The sequence below is a fragment of the Aethalodelphis obliquidens genome, unplaced genomic scaffold (genome assembly GCF_003676395.1).
Source record: "Aethalodelphis obliquidens isolate GAN/ISIS:26980383/991018 unplaced genomic scaffold, ASM367639v1 scaffold18, whole genome shotgun sequence".
Classification (NCBI taxonomy): domain Eukaryota; kingdom Metazoa; phylum Chordata; class Mammalia; order Artiodactyla; family Delphinidae; genus Aethalodelphis; species Aethalodelphis obliquidens.
This window is the reverse complement of record NW_020837962.1, coordinates 13,334,937-13,353,192: the sequence shown is the minus strand read 5'-3', so window position 1 is coordinate 13,353,192 and position 18,256 is coordinate 13,334,937. Positions and strand designations below refer to the sequence as shown.

Sequence of the window (18,256 nt, the reverse complement as noted above, 5' to 3'; positions counted from 1 at the left end):
GAGTCATCTTTTCCTGTCTGCTCAGACACAGCTTTTCTTGGTCATATGTGGACCGCTGTCCTTGAGCCCCCCCTTTTGTTCTCCAAAACTCCAAAACACCGATCGTAATAGTCTGCTGAGAACATCCAGTTATTTTACCAGCAAAACGAGTTTATTCAGGAATAGCAGAGAATTGCAATTCAGGACGACAATGCTATAGCAAAAACTACAGGCAAGTCCAGCAAACAAAAGAGAGGAGTGTTACTTTATAGAGAAAAGGAGGAAGCTGAGAGGGGTGCTTTGAACCAAAGTCCCTTGGAGGAAAGCAAGAGTTCAGGGTGGTGATGGATTCCTATTGGCTGAGCTGCAAGGGTTCCAACAGGCTGGGCTTGGCGCTGGGCAAGAACTCTTCCTTCCTCCTGCAGGGGCAGTAAAGTAGATACCTCCCTGCTGGGAATGCAAGGTACCTCTCTTCCTGCGCGGTCTCTAACTGAGGTGGAGTGTAGGGCATCAGAGCTCCCCTTCTGGACTCCAGACTTTAAATGAGGTTTCCTTTATTCAGTTTCACAAGTCCATTGCCAGCATAGGGATCAACTGTCCTCAGATGAACAAACAGTCCTCAAGAAGATTCAGTAAGAAATCCAAGAATTACACAAGAATGAGATACAGCATCCATATCTTCCCCAAGACACCAACCCTTCAGCCGTGCCTAATTCAGGCAAGCTTAACACACAGAACAAATGTGCTCCTGACAAGTTATATGTATGCATATAATTTTTATCCACTGAATAATCTCAAGGGTACTAAAGGCATCCCAAAGAGAATTCTCATTGAGAAAGAAAGAATCGGACTTCCCTGGTGGCACAGTGGTTAAGAATCCACCTGCCAATGCAGGGGACACGGGTTCGAGTCCTGGTCCAGGAAGATCCCACATGCCGCGGGGCAACTAAGCCTGTGGGCCACAACTACTGAGCCTGCACTCTAGAGCCCGCAAGCCACAACTACTGAAGCCCGTGTGCCTAGAGCCCATGCTCCGCAACAAGAGAAGCCACTGCAATGAGAAGCCCACACAGCGCAACAAAGAGTAGCCCCCGCTCGCAGGAACTAGAGAAAGCCCACATGCAGCAACAAAGACCCAACTCAGCCAAAAATAAATAAATTAAATATAAATAAATTAAAAATAAATAAATAAACTCTTCCCAAACTGACATGAGTTAAAAAAAAAAAAAGAATCCTTCCACAATGTTACCACCTACAAATTACATATTTTACAGTCATCACATTAGATCATCACTAAACAGCAGTGCTCCACATCTCCTTTTCCTTCACTGACTTCCCAAAGAATTCTCATTTGTATTTAAAATAAGTTTTGCAAACTAGGCCCAGCTCTATAACCATAGGAAAAAGGAGCAGTCTTTCTCCCACATATGCAGGACTTCTTGACACAACCCACCATGTCTCCCTACTGAGGGGTGGGTAGGGGCATGATGTTAATGTGAAAGTTAATACACAGAACCCTCACTTAAAATGGAGATGGGGGAATTCCCTGGCAGTCCAGTGGTTAGAACTCCATGCTCTCACTGCCAAGCACCCAGGTGCAATCCCTGGTCGGGGAACTAAGATCCCACAGGCTGGGCAGTGTGGCCAAAAAATAAATAAATAAAAATAATAAAATGGAGTTGGGAGGCCAGGAAAGGGAGCCCTCACACCCTACCATCATCAATTGCAGACCCAACAGGAAGAGACATACCTTTGCATCTCCAACATGAAGAAGGACCACCCAGCAGGACCGAGAGAGAATTTCTCTTTGCCTGGCAACAGCTCAGCCAATGAAAAGCCACTGTACTCTGAACTCCCAGTTTCCTCCAATGAGCTCTTTGTTTATAGCAGCCCCTCCCAACTCCTCCTTCTCCTGTATAAAAGAAGTTCCTCTCCTTTGTTCTCTGGACTTGTCTGTGGTTCGCTATAGACTGCATGTCCCAAATTGCAATTCTTTGCAATAAACCCATTTTCTGGTAAAATAACTGGCTGTTATATTGTTTTAGGTCAACACCAGAAAGATTTTTAAATGCTGATCCATGAACAATTAAAAAAAAAAGATGATTTCGTCTTTTTAGAGTATATATTGAGAAAACAAGAGCAAGAGAAATTTAGTAGAAAGAGCTGAAAACACAACAAAAGAAAACAAACAGAAAATAGGAGAAGAAGAAACAAAATTTAAAGGATCATTCCAAATGGTCCCACATCTAAATAACACAGGCTCCAAAATGAGAAAAGTAATGAGAAGTATTTTGACAGGGACTTTTTAAGCCAATGCAACATAAGGGAAGATTTATGTCAGAAAATCAAATGAAAAAATTCAACAACTGTAACTTTAAAACACACACACACAAAAATGGCACAAGAAAGAAAATGCTTGGTCCAACTTGGCTCAGCAATGAAAACACCAAATATGGATGTAAACCAAACCCAGAATGTGTTAATAATCAGGCCAGGTGGTGGGGAAAGGAGAGCATCCACAGAGACTGGTTCAGGGCAGATGCCCCAAGGACAGCAGTATGAGCACATCACTCAGAAAGGGGGGTGTGATGGACTGAGAGTCTACATCCCCCCGATTCTGATGTGGAGGCCCTTACCCCCCCATGTGGCTGTATTTGGAGATGGGGCCTCTAAGGAAGTCACATGGTTAAATGAAGTCATGAAAGTGGGGCCCTGATCTGACAGGATCATTACCCTTAACCAGAAGAGATGCTGGAGAGCTGTTTCTCTCTCCACACAGACACACTGAGAAAAGGCCATGTGAGCAAACCATGAGAAGAATGGAATGAAACCTACCTTGCCAGCGCTTTGGTCTGGGACCTCCAGCCTCCAGAACCGTGAGAAATAAATGTCTGTTGTTTAACCCCCAAGTCTATGATATTTTGTCCTGGCAGCCTGAGCTAATACACTAGGGTAAGACACAGTTGGAAGCGGCCATCCTGGAAAGGCCAGAGGGTCATGAGACTGCTAAATTTAGTTATCAGCCTTTTAGCATTATTGGAATTTTTCCTTCTCTCCATTGTTTCAATAAAAATTAAAATTAATTAAAATACTGGTATAGGGACTTCCCTGGTGGTCCAGTGGTTAAGACTCTGTGCTTCCAATGCAGGAGGTGCGGGTTTGATCCCTGGTCAGGGAACTAAGATCCAGCATGCCACGCTCAATGTGGCCAAAAACACACAAAACAAAACGAAACTGGTATAGCAGTGCAAACATTAAGAAGACCGAAGATCATACTAAAAGGAAACATTTATATGCATCCTTTTAAAAGAAAAAATATGCTGTTGAAAAACTGCACATAATTCACACCCTCTTGTGATATATCTTTGTATATATTTTAATAACATACTTTCGAATTACAAAGGTTTATGTTTTATAGGAATTTGGAAAATGTCGAAAAACAAAAAGAAGAAAATAGAAAGCCTATGTTCTCCAACCATGCAGAAAAAAAATCCCTGTGCAATCAATCCTGCTATTAGACATTCAAGTTACTCTAACTGCTGGCTATTACACGCAACATTCTTTATGATTTTTTTTTTTTTTTTTTTTTTTTGCGGTACGTGGGCCTCTCACTGTTGTGGCCTCTCCCGTTGCGGAGCACAGGCTCTGGACGTGCACGCTCAGCGGCCATGGCTCACAGGCCTAGCCGCTCCTCAGCACGTGGGATCTTCCCGGACCGGGGCACGAACCCGTGTCCCCTGCATCGGCAGGCAGACTCTCACCCACTGCACCACCAGGGAAGCCCTATGATTATTTTTAAATATTTGTTCAAGAGAAGACACTGGCCCTACAGACTAAAAATGAGCCGGTGATCCAGAGAGGGTCAATACCAGATAAAAGCACGTTAAAGATTCGAAGGGCACAAGGCTGGATGAGCAGAGGGCCAGGGAATGGGAGCCTCCTGCTGCTGGGGGCTGAGAAGGGTGCCCACCCAGCCACACAACGCAGGGCTCACCTCTATCCATCATCAAAACTGGAGGAGTTTGGTCCAAACTAAAGAGCTGAGTCCAGTTGCTACAAAGAGTTTCACCAGTTCTGAGAAGGCTTGTGGGCTGAGGCTGTAATCCACCCAGGGGAGGGGTGAGGAGGGGTGAGCCTGAAGCCCTTCACATGCACGCACAAGGTCCTGTGAACGGCCTCTTTGAAGACTGCGTTTATTTTCACAAAATCAGACAACCAGCCTGAGTTCCAGGAAGGGACTGAAGAGATTTACTGAGTTGTTTCCTCAGAGCAAACACTTTTTGGAATTAATGAGCTCTGAGAGGACACTGAGTGGCTCACAAAAACGTGCATTTGTACTGATGTGACATGGGGGAAAAATAAAGCAACGATTTTCTTACACACACACGTACTTGGCCTCAAGCTGGACTGAAGAAAGAATTATTAGACTGCCTTCCTTTCCTAAATGAACAACCACTACTTGGCCAAATTCCATTATTTCTAATGACTGCTGGGTAAACTGGTGTAAATGAAGTCAGGATTCTAGAAGAGAATAACAGAGCCAGTGAGTATGAATCAAATTCCAGCCTCTGTGACGCTAACTGATGCACAAACCTGCGAACTGGCTGATCCCCCAGCAGCTGATGCACAGAAGACACACGTGACCAGCCGCCAGCCCAGCCTCCCCAACCCAGCGGCCAGGCGGCAGAACCACGGGCGGCGTGGGCCTCGCAGACCGCTGTCTCTGTAGGCACTTCCCTTTCATAAACCCACCAACGTGGAGCCCCAGACAAAGGGGCCTCTCTATTCCAAAATTCTTCAGGCTGACAGCTAACTGCACTTCCCGGACTTTGTCGAAACATGTCATCAAAGACTACAGAGTTTTGGGGCTTCCCTGGTTGTCCAGTGGTTAAGAATCTGCCTTCAAATACAGGGGACGTGGGTTCAATCCCTGGTCGGGGAACTAAGATCCCACATACCGTGGGGCAACTAAGCCCATGTGCTGCAACTAATGAGCCCATGTGCCAGAACTAGAGAGAGGCCCGCGCGCCCCCTGCGCTGCAACGAAAGATCCCACGTGCCGCAACTAAGACCTGACGCAGCCAAAAATAAATAAATAAATGAATAAATAAACAAACAAATATTAAAAGAAAAAGGCTGGGCTTCCCTAGTGGCGCAGTGGTTGAGAATCTGCCTGCTAATGCAGGGGACACAGGTTCGAGCCCTGGTCTGGGAAGATCCCACATGCCGTGGAGCAACTAAGCCCGTGAGCCACAACTACTGAGCCTGCGCGTCTGGAGCCTGTGCTCCACAACGAGAGGCTGCGATAGTGAGAGGCCCGTGCACCACGATGAAGAGTGGCCCCCGCTTGCCACAACTAGAGAAAGCCCTCGCACAGAAATGAAGACCCTACACAGCCAAATAAATAAATAAATAAATAAATAAGGAAAAAAAAGAAAAAGGCTACAGAGTTTTATATGACTAAAACAGAGAAAAAATATTTTTTGACTCTCCTGTAACTAGTTTAAAAACTTTTATTAGCCAGCCTCCCCCCCCCACTGATAGGAATGTAAAATGCTCACAGTGTGCTGGTACCACAACAGGGTCTCCCGTGGACACGCTGTGTCACAGGAGCCTGGGGTGCAGTCCAGGGGCAGTGGGAAGTCCCCGCGTCGTGGAAGAAGGAAGAGCGTAGTCAGACCTGCATCTAGAAAGGTCCGTTTGGGCACTGTGGGGAGAAAAGACTGAGGCAGAGGCTCACCCAGAAGGCTCTGCGGGTCCAGGAGGAGGGTGGGGGGGCCGGAGTGCAGACAGCAAGAGGCAGAGGGTTCAGCATACATTCGGATGGGGAATCAGGTGGACCACGTTGACCTGGTAGATGGTGGTGCCACTTCTGGAGGTAAGGATGGCCACGAGAGGAGCAGGTTTGGGGTGGGGAATTAACATGCCTCACTCTCAGGAAATATGATTATTAAAATCGGAATGTGTCATTCGCTACTTTGAAATCATTTGTAACCCAGATACAAATTTCACCAACATCTAGCAGACCACTAAGTTCAGATGATGATGAAGAACCACACAAGGATGTGAAACTCCCTGAGCACCTGCTGTGTGCACTGAGCCTGCTGTGTGCGGGCACCCCTAGGGGTCAGCTCACAGAACCTCCCTGACAACCTCATTGGGCAGGCCCTTACTTCATTGTCCCCATTTTTACAGAAAAGCTCAGAGAGGTGAAGCAACTTCCCCACCATCACACAACCAGGAGAAGGCTGACCCAGAAGACACAGCCTGTGGAAAAGTCACCAAGTGAGGGGTCCTTAAGTGAAACCACTGAGATTAATGTTCTCCCATTCAGCCAGCAAGGGGAATGGGAAGATCTGTAAACTCCTGTCTTTTTGTTTTTTCAGTTGCGCCACATGGCTTGTGGGATATTAGTTCCCTGACCAGGGATTGAATCCAGGCCCTAGGAAGTGAGAGCGTGGAGTCCTAACCATTGGACCGCCAGGGAATTCCCTGTCAACTGTCTTGAGAGCCCCACAGCTGCACACTAGGGCCTGTCTGAAAACATCTCCAGTGAACAACCTTGGGATCATCTGTTCAGTTAAAGGAATTCATCCAGTTGGACAAGTTACATACCTGGAAGGTGACAAGGGACTGGCAGCAGGGCCATGCTCTCTTCCCTAGCTTTGTGCCCCACATTTAAGAGTGACTAAAAGCACAGCAGTAGGAAGAAAGAGGGGGAAGGCCACAGGGAGAGCCACACTTTACAAATGAGTCACCTTCCATCACAAATGACCTAAAAATTCAACAGTGAAGAGTATTTGCTGAAGGTCAAATCAAACAGGCTCACTATTAACGGGACCAGTGTCCTGAGACCCCCACCACCAGGGCCACCGCCACCCTTTGGACTGGAGCCCCTTGGCAGCCAAGTGCCAGAGTCACCGCCCCAACCCCACCCGCTGCACTGGAATGCCAACCAGAAACCCCAGATCAATCTCACTTTTCCACCTTCCACATGAAACTATACACATTTGGGTGCTTCCTCTTTTTACATTTCCTTTAAGCCATTTACCAGAAATACAGTTGATAAGGCAACAAACAAGTCAGGTAGTTCCTCAGTCTGGAGAGGAAGGGTTAGTCACCCACCCTTCAAAGGACCCACAAGTCGCTGAGTTATTCCTGCTACAAACACCATCTGTGCTCCACTCTCCGGCCACGGCCGCGATGACCAGCCCTGACCAAGAGTGCCTCACTGGCTGGCCCACCAGGAAGCCATAAGGAAATATCAGCTGGACCCTGTCCTCAGGGAACTTCTCAGTGAGGGAGGTAGTGAAGAGAAATGGAAAGCATCTGCTGCTGTTAGACATTAAAACCAGCAGTGAGGGACTTCCCTGGTGGTCCAGTGGTAAAGAATTGTCTTCTAGGACTTCCCTGGTGGCACAGTGGTTAAGAATCCGCCTGCCAATGCAGGGGACATGGGTCCGAGACCTGCTCCAGGAAGATCCCACATGTCGCGGAGCAACTAAGCCCGTGCGCCACAACTACTGAGCCTGCGCTCTAGAGCCCGCGAGCCACAACTACTGAAGCCCGTGCGCCTAGAGCCCATGCTCTGCAACGAGAAGCCACCGCGATGTGAAGCCCACACACTGCAACGAAGAGTAGCCCCCGCTCGCTGCAACTAAAGAAAGCCCGTGTGCAGCAACAAAGACCCAATACAGCAATAAAAAATATATATATAAAATGAATAAATAAATCTTTTTTAAAAAAAGAATTGCCTTCTAATGCAGGGGACGTGGGTTTGATCCCTGGTCAGGGAGCTAAGATCCCACACACCACGGGGCAACTAAGCCCACGCGCTACAACTACTGAGCTCATGCTCCTCTACGAGAGAGACCGTGTGCCGCAAACTACAGAGCTCATGCGCCCTGGAGTCTGCGCGCCACAGCTAGAGAAGAGAAAATCCACACGCCACAACTAGAGAGAAGGCCCACGACCCACAATGATAGCCCACACACCACAACAAAAGATCCTGCATGCCTCAACTAAGACCCGATGCAGCCAAAAATAAATTAAATAAATAAATATTTTTTAAAAAAAAACAGCAGCGATATAGACAAGGTCCTACTGAAGAGCATAGGGAATTGTATTCAATATCCTGAGATAAACCATAATGGAGAGGCTTCCCTGGTGGTCCAGTTGGTAAGATGCCACGCACCCAATACAGGGGGCCCAGGTTCTATCCCTGGTAGGGAACTAGATCCCACATGCATGCCACAACTAAGAGCCTGCATGCTGCAACTAAACATGCCACAACCAAGAGCCCACATTCTGCAACTAAGACCCAGTGCAGCCAAATAAATAAACAAATAAATATTTTAAATGATAAAAAATAGGAATCCCCTGGTGGCACAGTGGTTAAGAATCCACCTGCCAACGCAGGGGACACGGGTTCGAGCCCTGGTCTGGGAAGATCCCACATGCCACAGAGCAACTAAGTCCGTGCACCACAACTACTGAGCCTGCACTCTGGAGCCCACAAGCCACAACTATTTAAGCCCGTGCTCCTAGAGCCTGTGTTCGCAACAAGAGAAGCCACCTCAAGGAGAAGCCCACATACCACAACAAAGAGTAGCCCCCACTCATCACAACTAGAGAAAGCCTGTGCGCAGCAATGAAGACCCAATGCAGCCAAAAATAAATAAATAAATATATTTTTAAAAAATAAAAATAAAAATTGGGTTGCCTTTAAAAAAACATAATAGAAAAGAATATAAAAAAGAATGCATATTTTGGGACTCCCCTGGTGGCACAGTAGTTAAGAATCCGCCTGCCAAGGCAGGGGACACAGATTCGAGCCCTGGTCCAGGAAGATCCCACGTGCCATGGAGCAACTAAGCACGTGTGCCACAACTAGTGAGCCTGTGCTGTAGAGCCCGCGAGCCACAACTACTGAACCCATGCGCCTAGAGCCCGTGCTCCGCAACAAAGACAAGCCACAGCAATGAGAAGCCCACGCACCGCAACAAAGAGTAGCCCTCGCTCGCTGCAACTAGAGAAAGCCTGTGCACAGCAACGAAGACCCAACGCAGCCATAAATAAATAAATAAATTTATTTATTTAAAAAAAGAATGCATATATATGTATAACTGAGTCACTTTGCTGTACAGCAGAAATTAAGACAACATTGTAAGCCAACTGTACTTCAATTAAAAAAAGAAAGAGAGGGGTTTCCCTGGTGGTCCAGTGGTTAAGAATCCGCCTTCCAATGCAGGGGACGTGGGTTCGATTCCTGGTCGGGGAACTAAGATCCTGCATGCTATGCGGGGCAACTAAGCCTGCATGCCACAACTAGAGAGAAGCCCGTGCGACGCAACAAAGAGCCCGCGAGCCGCAACGAAACTCCCGCGTGCTGCAACTAAGACCTGATGCAGCCAAAAAGAAAGAAATAATTTTTTTTTAAAAAAAAAGAGAGAGAGAGACAAAAGAAAACCAGCAGCAATCGCTAAGCACAGGTGGTTGAAGGGCTGAAGATGGCTTGACTCAGGCCTGACCAACCAGGCCCAGCACAGCCCCTGGAGGCCAGGCCAGGCCAAGCTTCTGAGCCTGCTAATGTCTTACAGACCCTGGTCCCCCAGGCCAAAGCATTAAGTATATAAACAGCCAAAACACCTTCAGAGGACCCTCTGCCAATTCACACCAAATTTAAATGGTGCGTATGAACCAACCAAAGTTATGTTCAAAGTTCCACTGAAAAAGGGCAATAAAGACTGTGAAAGTCTTCCACACAAAGAATAGAAGAGCAGCAAGTTATTCTGTGACCCCTCAGCCCTGGGCTCTTTATCCTAGTCACCGCAGGTGACTAGGATAAATGCAGAAAAAAGCCAGGGGCATCCCTGTTTTCTCAGTTTTGACAAAGACCCACATAAAAGGCTCATTTACCATCTCTCAAGTCAGCGATCTGAAAAGATCTGAAAAACAGCCGTGTGCACACATGTGAAGCAAATGAGGACTGTTGCTCAGGCCTCCCGCCAGGGAACAGGGAGCCTGGACGACACCAGTGAGCACAGTGGGAGCAGCCTCCTGGCTGACACACTCCTCCACGCAGAATCAATGCTGAGAGAAGCACCTGCTGCTGCAGGAAACACATCCCCTGAGCTGAGGTTCCCACCCGGCTCCTCCTCCTGGCAGCGGGCATTCACTAGCTGCCTCTTCACTACCCACTCTCCTCCTCCCTTCCCCGACCCCAATCTTCCCCTGAAGGACCACTCCCCCTGCTGGAGAGTGGTGATGCTGTCTGAATGGGGCACCCCACTTTTCTTCTGGGGTGGCCCTATTTGGTGTAAGCCCAAGAGCAGAGCCTCAGCCCTTGCACAGTGATTATGCTGGAGTGGGCAGGACACACTGGCACACAGCACCCCCAGCCACTCAGGGCAAACTGCAGAACGTTCCTTCAGTGGGAAGCATCTGTTTACAAAACAAGGGAGCCAACCTGAGAGCGAAGCTGGCCGCAGGAAGGCAGAGGCAAAGAAGCATTCAGAAACGGGACAGTTTCTTACAAAAACGAACGTAATCTCAGCATATAATCCAGCAATTGTGCTCCTTGATATTTTACCCAAAGGAAATGAAAACTCACGTCCACACAAAAACCTGCACACAGGTGTTTACCGCAGCTTTAGTCATAACTGCCAAAAACTGGAACCATCAGGATGTCCTTCAGCAGGTGAATGGATAAGTAAACTGTGGTCTATCCAGACAATGCAATATTATTCAGTGTTAAAAAGAAATGAGCTATCAAGCCACGAAAAGACACTGAAAAACCTTAAAAGCATATTACTAAGTGAAAGAAGCCAATATGAATAGGCTACATACTGTATACTTCCAGCTACATGGTATTCTGGAAAAGGCAAAACTGTGGAGACAGTAAAAAGATCGGTGGTTGCCAGGGGTTGGGGGCTGGAGAGGTTAAACACGCCGAGCACAAAGGAAACTACCCTGTTTAGAGTGATAGATACAAGTCACCGAGAGGGAACCCTAATGTAAGCTATGGACTGTAGGTGATTAGTGTAGGCTCATCAGCTGTAACAAATGACCACCCTGGTGGGGGATGGTGATAGTGGGGGAGGCTGTGCATGTGTGGGGGGAGGGGTATATGAGAAACCTCTGTACCTTCCTCTTAATTTTGCTGGTAACCTAAAACTTCTCCGAAAAAAGAAATAAGTCTTTGAAAGAAAAATGGCTGGAGTCCGAATCAAACCACATCTGAAGCTGGGCCTGCCTCTGGACTTTTCACTTACCTGAGCCAACCAATCCCCTTCAGTGTTTAAGCCGGGGTGGGCTGGCTTTTCTGTGACTTTCACACTAATGCATCCTAACTGCACACCCTTGCAGAGCAAGTAGAATGTGCTGGACTCCATATCCTGCTAGTGCTGATGAACAATGACCCTGACACAGGGGACTGTCCACCCGCACAACCGCAAAGGCAGCCCCCAGAAGGACGGGGTCTGAGCACAGGCAGGACTCGTGAGCGCCAGACTCCCACGGCCACCAGCAGCTCCACGAGAGGCAAGTTAAAAACGAACATGTACGAGTCCTTACAGCAACATATTCTATTAATTTGATAGTAAAGGTTATTTATTACAAATAGAGCAAACCAAAGAGAAAAAAAAGCAAAGTTGCTGCTATGACCGACCCCCGACTGAGAACTGAAAAAGTGTGCAGACTGGCTGGTTGGGGGAGGGGTGGCACGCAGGAATTTCTAAAATTAGAAATCAGAATTGAGCTCAATTTGTTTTTCCCTGCAGCCCAGGCCTCAAATTTAATCCCATTTTTAAACTGTTCTAATCAAATATGACAACTTAAAGGTTAGGTCTGAAAAGCTGTGTCAGTTACTAGCCTTACCTATCAGGATAATTTTATAGTATATTCTGCCCTAAAAAGATTGCTAAATCAATAAGGTTTAAAGACAGTGTGAGCAAAAGGCCCACAAAAATTACCTAAGCAGTGTATCTTCAATCACATCACTTAAAGGACATTTAAACCTTAAAAATGTTTAATCCTGTGTTTTATCAGCAAGTGACCAATTTCTCTGCCACAGTAAGCCTGAAGAAGTGATCTGCGCTTTTACTAACTCCACGGGAGAGGCCCAGCACTTGGGGATGTGCTTGCAGACTCTTGATTAAATCAGCAGGGCCACAGGAATTCCAGGCTTTCAAAGTTTCACAGGCAGGAGTATCCAGAACCAGCTACAGGGAAATGAGTGAGAACCGAAGTGCCCACTAAAATCGGCAACAGGCTCCAACTTGAGACCAAATAAACTTCCAGCAACCACAGAAAAGAGAACGAAGAAACAGGTTTCCAAAGTGTTAACAACTTCCCGATAGCACCACTCCACGCCTCCAAAGCCGCATATGTGCCCACGTGCAAAGACTGTGATCACAACTTCAGAATGCTGGGAACTGAATACACAACAGCACAACTCATTTTCTTGGCGGGAGAAAGGTCCAATCCTGGAGCCACAACCACTTTGGAAGTTCCCAAAGTGCTCGGACAACTTGAAGCACATCAGCCTCCTCACCACCACCCCACCCCCCGACCTCTAGGAAGAACCTTATAAGACAGTTACAAAATGCAATGATCCAGAATTCTCTGCGTACTGATGCACTGAAATGTCCACTCTTCTCTTTATTCAGCCAAAAGGATTATGTCTGCCAGGTAAACCACCTTCTGTGCAAGAGGACACAAATTTTACTGCTAAAGGGTAAGGTTTAGGGACTCCCCTGGTGGCACAGTGGTTGAGCGTATGCCTGCCAATGGAGGGGACACAGGTTCGATCCCTGGTCCGGGAAGATCCCACATGCTGCGGAGCAACTAAGCCCGTGTGCCACAACTACTGAGCCAGCGAGCCACAACTACTGAAGCCCACGCACCTAGAGCCCGTACTCTGCAACAAGAGAACCCACTGCAATGAGAAGCCAGTGTACTGCAACAAAGAGTAGCCCCCCCGCTTGCCGCAACTAGAGAAAGCCCGCGCGCAGCAACGAAGACCCAACGCAGCCATAAATAAATAAATAAATAAGTAAATTTATTGAAAAATAAAAAAATAAAAATAAAGGGTAAGGTTTAAATGTCATATCACTTCTAAGAATTCCAATGTTCCTAATGACTTACAAAGCCATATATTTTAGGCTGTTCTTGATAAAAGTGCCCTCAAAATACAAACATTAAAAACATCTAATGACAAACGTGAAGGCATCATGAGTAAAGAGTAAAACCACAATCTGCCCCAGCTCCAGGAGTCCACCCACTTTGGGGCTGAAGGACAAGACCTTTCCCTGCTAGTTCTCCAGGTCTTGGAGGTGAGCACAGAAACGGAGGCCTCGGGTCGGACTCACCTGAACTCTCTGCCTTCGCTGTACCGTCTACTTGAGGAGGCCCTCGGGGCGGCGGTTTCCAGGAGCAGCTTCTGCGTGAGCCTGCCGGGGGGAGCAGGGTCTCTGCCATCGTCTTCGTCTACGTCTTGGTCACATTTCCATTCCTCATCTTCGTTCAAAGTGGGTAGGTATCCAGGTACTCCCTTCCCTGTCCCCGACCCGGAGCTCTGGTCACTGCAGAGCTTTGGGCTCTCCGAGCCTGTCCTCGTGTACTCCAAATAAATATCGGACTTGAGGAACGAGGGGTAGGTGTTCTCCTCCATGGTAGACTGGATTTCCGTCTGGGCCTGGTCGAACATGGCAGGATCAATCTGCTGCTTCATGATGCAGTCCTTTATGAAGCTCTTGGTGGCTGGCTTGGTCTGCCTGGACACAATGCCATTGTTATCGAGGATGTACTTGCGGTAGATAGCTCTGGCCAGCTTCAGCCTCTTCTCCTCATTCGAGTCACAGGGCTCCAGTTTCCTAAAGCCGCTGCAGGCAAACCAGAAGTCCAGGAGATCAGCACAGTCCTCCTGCTTCAGAAAAGTTCTAAACAGGTTTATCCCGTCTTGATCATCCAGTAGGGAGTGCAGCGACTCGGCCCACTTCAAGTACGGAGGGGTGGGCGAAGCGCTGCCCTCAGGCTCGTACCCCAGGTCCAGATCTGAGCGCCTCGGAGTGGCTGTTGAAGTCTCACCTTTAATCCCGGCACCTTTCCCAGAGCAGAAGCTGTGGCTGATGGGCCTGGGGTCCGTGGACACCAGTTCACCCTCCTCACCAGGCACTGGGGGTCGGGGGGCATCTTCAGTGAAACTTGCTCCGAGGTCCAAGGGGAAACCCTGCTCTTGGATATTCATTTTGGGACTCTGTGCGTCAATGAACAATGAGCGCTGCACCCTAATACATCAGTACTTACAGCTCCAAAGTGAATCAATCTGTCCTGTTGAAACCATTAAGAGGACAAGGATTAGGAAAGGTGGGTCCATGGAAACATGACCACAGAGGTTTTCTCAAGACAAGACTCGCAATGATGCCCTCCCGCTCGAACTCAAAGCCAGAAATTCAGTTTAAATTTTCAATCTTTTGTCACAAAAAAGGTTTGTACTATATTAGAACAATTTCTGGAAACTTTTCCAACTACAGGAATGCCTCTGGCACTAAGAAATGAATGTCCAGAACACAGAGAGCGCCACTACCCTCAAGTGTCATTCTGTGAGAACAAAGAGAGACTAGCAGCCCATCCCAGCTACAGAGCTGCATGGCCAGTCCCTCTCCTCAGGCTCCAGGAAGGCAGAAGGACTGGAGGAAAGAGAGGTGCTTCTGGTCCTCCCAGCTGTATAAACCTCACATGAAAGACGAGGATGTGTATCTGAGTAGAACAGGGTCGCTGTGATACTCAGATATGGCACATCACTCACCAGAAGGCAGGCGGTCTGCTCTCCACTCCACACTCTCCAGGCCCACAGCCACTGTGCTTCCTGCTGCCCCATTACTTCACACTTACTGTGCCTCACAACATATGCGAACACACAGCAACTTGTTCCTCTAAGTCTCAACACGCCCAAAAGAGCAGTTAACCGTGGGTCGTTTTCAGCATCTTCAAGTGAGTGACCAAAGGACATCACTCACATGCACAGGCACAGGGGCCTTCTCACGCTGCCAATGATGTGGACAGTCTTTTTTTTTTTTGCGGGATCTTAGTTTCCTGACCAGGGATTGAACCTAGGCCCTCAGCAGTGAAAGCACGGAGTCCTAACCACTGGACCGTCAGGGAATTCCCGTGGACAGTCTTAAAAACGCTTCATCAGAAAGCTGCTCTCGACTTTAAAACCTTGCTTAAAAGGAAAGTGTCCTTCTGATAGCAAATGACAATTGAGTACTCTGAGGAGCAGAGAAGGTATAGAACAAACGAAATCCAAACACAATTAGCCAAGGAAGCATACAGCTCACATGATTCAACTCCATAAAATGAAAAACAAATTACCCACCCTCTTAGAGGTCAGGTGACTATGGGTTTTGTTTCTGCTGTCAGATGCCTGTCTTGTATGAGGGAGGACTGTCCTGGACCGGGACTCTGCCATGGTCTTTGGTCCTCCCTGTCACTGAGCCCACAAGCTCAGGCTACACCTCCCCACCTGGCCTGCTGGATGTAAGTGGTCTGCCTAGAAGGAGACTGGAGAGAAGCATGACAGGTCCAAATGCCTAAAGCACTGAACAAGCCAGAGGGAGCAGAGTGAAATCCTAAAACCTGGTACAAACACAAGGCGTGGATCTCCCCAGCCACCTCTCCACACTCTGGGTCCTGGCCTGCATGTAATCTGCCCCGGTACCTGCATTCTCACACTGCACACACTTCAGTTCACCTGCCAGCAGCTGCCAACAGCTAGAAGCATCTAGAGATGGAGGATGGGTCACAATTATTGTTCTGCAGCTAATGACTTTGTATGAAAACTACAGTGTAGGCTGCAATCTCAGCCTCGGCAGGAACAGCCTGCTCCTTCGTCAAGGCCCACGGGCTGTGACACTCTGCTGCTCTTGGACCACTTCAACTGCAAAGTCCTTTTTTTGAGTCCCATCAACACGGAATGAGCACCTTTGATGTCTCCACACCAGTTCATGGATGTCTAGTGTCCTCCTGTCGGGGACACCATCTCAGGAAAGAGGACCCGCACCTGGTGCTCTGAGCCTTACAGATGGAGATACTCTAGTTCACTAGCCTTGAGAAAAAACCAAGTCACTGCGTTCTAATAGGAGGCTAATGACAAGTCACTGTCACTTATCTCTTAAAGTGCTTATGTCTTCCATGTAAATGATTTGTAGCAGCCTGATTTAAACATTTTCTGCAGGGCCCACAGCATCTAACACAACGTCTTGCAACTAATGGGCACCAATAAATACCTAATTCATTAACATTAAGGAAAACAACACTTGTCATAGACGCCAAATGTCAGCTCTTCACAGGTGCCGAAATAGCAGCAAATTCAAGATCTAGCCCTTTATTATAAAAATGTGCTGTCTTGGTAGCCTAACTTTTGATTTGTGTGAACACGTCCCCCTAATCATTTAAATTATTTTTTCATAGCCCAGAAGAAACATTTCTTAAACTTCACATATATTTTTGGCTGTCAAATGACAGAAGACCTTTGGTGTCCCTGGAAGCACACGAACATCTCTCCAAATTACTGCTGTTATTGAAACATGCTCCAATTACCAAAATATCTGGGTTCCCACGGAGAAGTACAGCAAGCATTCAGTGTGCACACACATACATACCACAGATAAAGCAGTTACATTAATTCAGGTTAGAGTCAAACGCCCACAAACACGGAATCTGGCCAACAGCCTGTAACCACCATCAGTAAAGGGATTCCATAAAAGGAATCCACAACTCTGATAACTCATTTAAAATCACCTTCAGTCACTGCCTAGGTGCACCCTCTGGGTACCATGGCAGCCAGCTCAATGCTATACGTGTGTGTATATTTATTTATTTTACTCAGATAGAACTTTAAAATTTTTGATTTATGTGGAGTGTGGAAATAATAGAGCATGATTCTGACATATTCCCAACTGTCCATTAATTAAAGTCTTGAAGGGTTGGGACTACTGTTTTACATGTAATCTGTTCTCCCACCACCTAAATCCTCAATGACTAATGTAACCCAAAAAATCCACTTAGCTTTTCTGAAACTAGAAATCCAAGAAACATCAATACCTGCTGAAAAATCAAACAGAAACATTGTATTTTGCATGCTTTCCCATCCTTGTCCCTGAATAGAAGTTCCTAAAACTGAAACCCAGATACTGCTATCTTGGGAGGTCAGGTTTAGACTGTGTAAGTTCTCCAAAACAGGGCCTGGTCCAAGTACATCTGAGATTCTTCCTGAAGCAGCAGAGAACGTTAAGTACAAGCAAGAAGGAGGGGCTGAGATGCACAATAACTCTTTATTAATTATCTTAGAGATGGGCTGAGAAAAATCCCCAAAGGACTAATGTATTTTTCTCTTCTGTCCTCGAGGCTGAGCTGTAAGTTTCACTGTCCTGACTATACAGCTCTGGTTTCATGAGCGACTGAATTCCAAAATGTAGGGCAGAGGTAGATTCTAAGATACACACCCAAGAGAGAGTTTTGGGGGCGAGGCATCAACCTGAAAGAGTAAAGCCCCTCAAGCAAGCCAAACCACAGCAGAGACCCAGATTCAGGCACCTCTGCCTCAGAGAGTGCCCTCCTTGGGTTTCACACTCACTCATTTCTACTTTTTGCTGGGGGAGGGGAAGGGACACTCCACTGTCCTGCTTATCTCCAGGATCTCTCTGCACCCCACCCACTCTGGCCGAACATGCCCCAGGCCCACAGACCACAGCACTGCAACCGGCACCATCCAATCAAACACATCAGCTGCAGACCCTGGTCTCTTCCAGGAGGACCCCCCATTCCTTCTCACAATCCTGAGTATTCCTCACCCCCTTCAGCTCACCTACAGCAAGTGGCTGCCCCTTCTGAACCAAATCCCACTCTTCCCCATCCACAGGCTCGAGTCAACAGACCTTGCCTTCTGCATCACCTGCTAGCATCCCTTCCTAGACACACCCGACCTCCCAAGAGTGGACCCACACACCTTCCTCACACGCTCCAAGCCCGCACAGCCTCGGAGCCCGCACACCCTCCAAGCCCCTCTTCCGGGTCCCGCGCCTGGCCCGGCCTACGCGGCCTACAATGGGCGCCGCACAGGCCCGCGCCCCTCAGGAATGCGCGCCCGGCCGCAATACTCACCCGAGCGGCGGCGGCGGCGGCGGCGGGGCCCCGGGACCGGCTCCCAGAGCGGCGCGGCGCGGCGCGGCCCATGCGCTCAGCGGCGACGCGGCGGGCGGGACCGGGCGGGGGC

At 47.9% G+C, this 18,256-nt stretch overlaps 1 protein-coding gene across 8 annotated transcripts in view; it reads right to left on the bottom strand.

Moving 5' to 3' along the window:
* Nucleotides 1–18,256, bottom strand: part of AXIN1 (axin 1) — a 53,335-nt gene extending 35,079 nt beyond the window's left edge. For 3 of the 8 annotated variants that reach the window (XM_027118032.1, XM_027118034.1, XM_027118037.1), the window contains exons 1-2: nt 18,145–18,256; nt 13,350–14,310 (exon numbers count right to left, since the gene is read on the bottom strand). In XM_027118032.1, coding sequence (XP_026973833.1) covers nt 13,350–14,227 — 878 coding nt within the window. In that variant the 5' untranslated portion in view covers nt 14,228–14,310; nt 18,145–18,256. Of the gene's footprint in view, nt 1–13,349; nt 14,311–15,358; nt 15,642–15,700; nt 18,048–18,144 lie in introns of those variants that run through there. The other 5 variants (XM_027118030.1, XM_027118035.1, XM_027118033.1 and 2 more) reach the window with 5 other exon arrangements.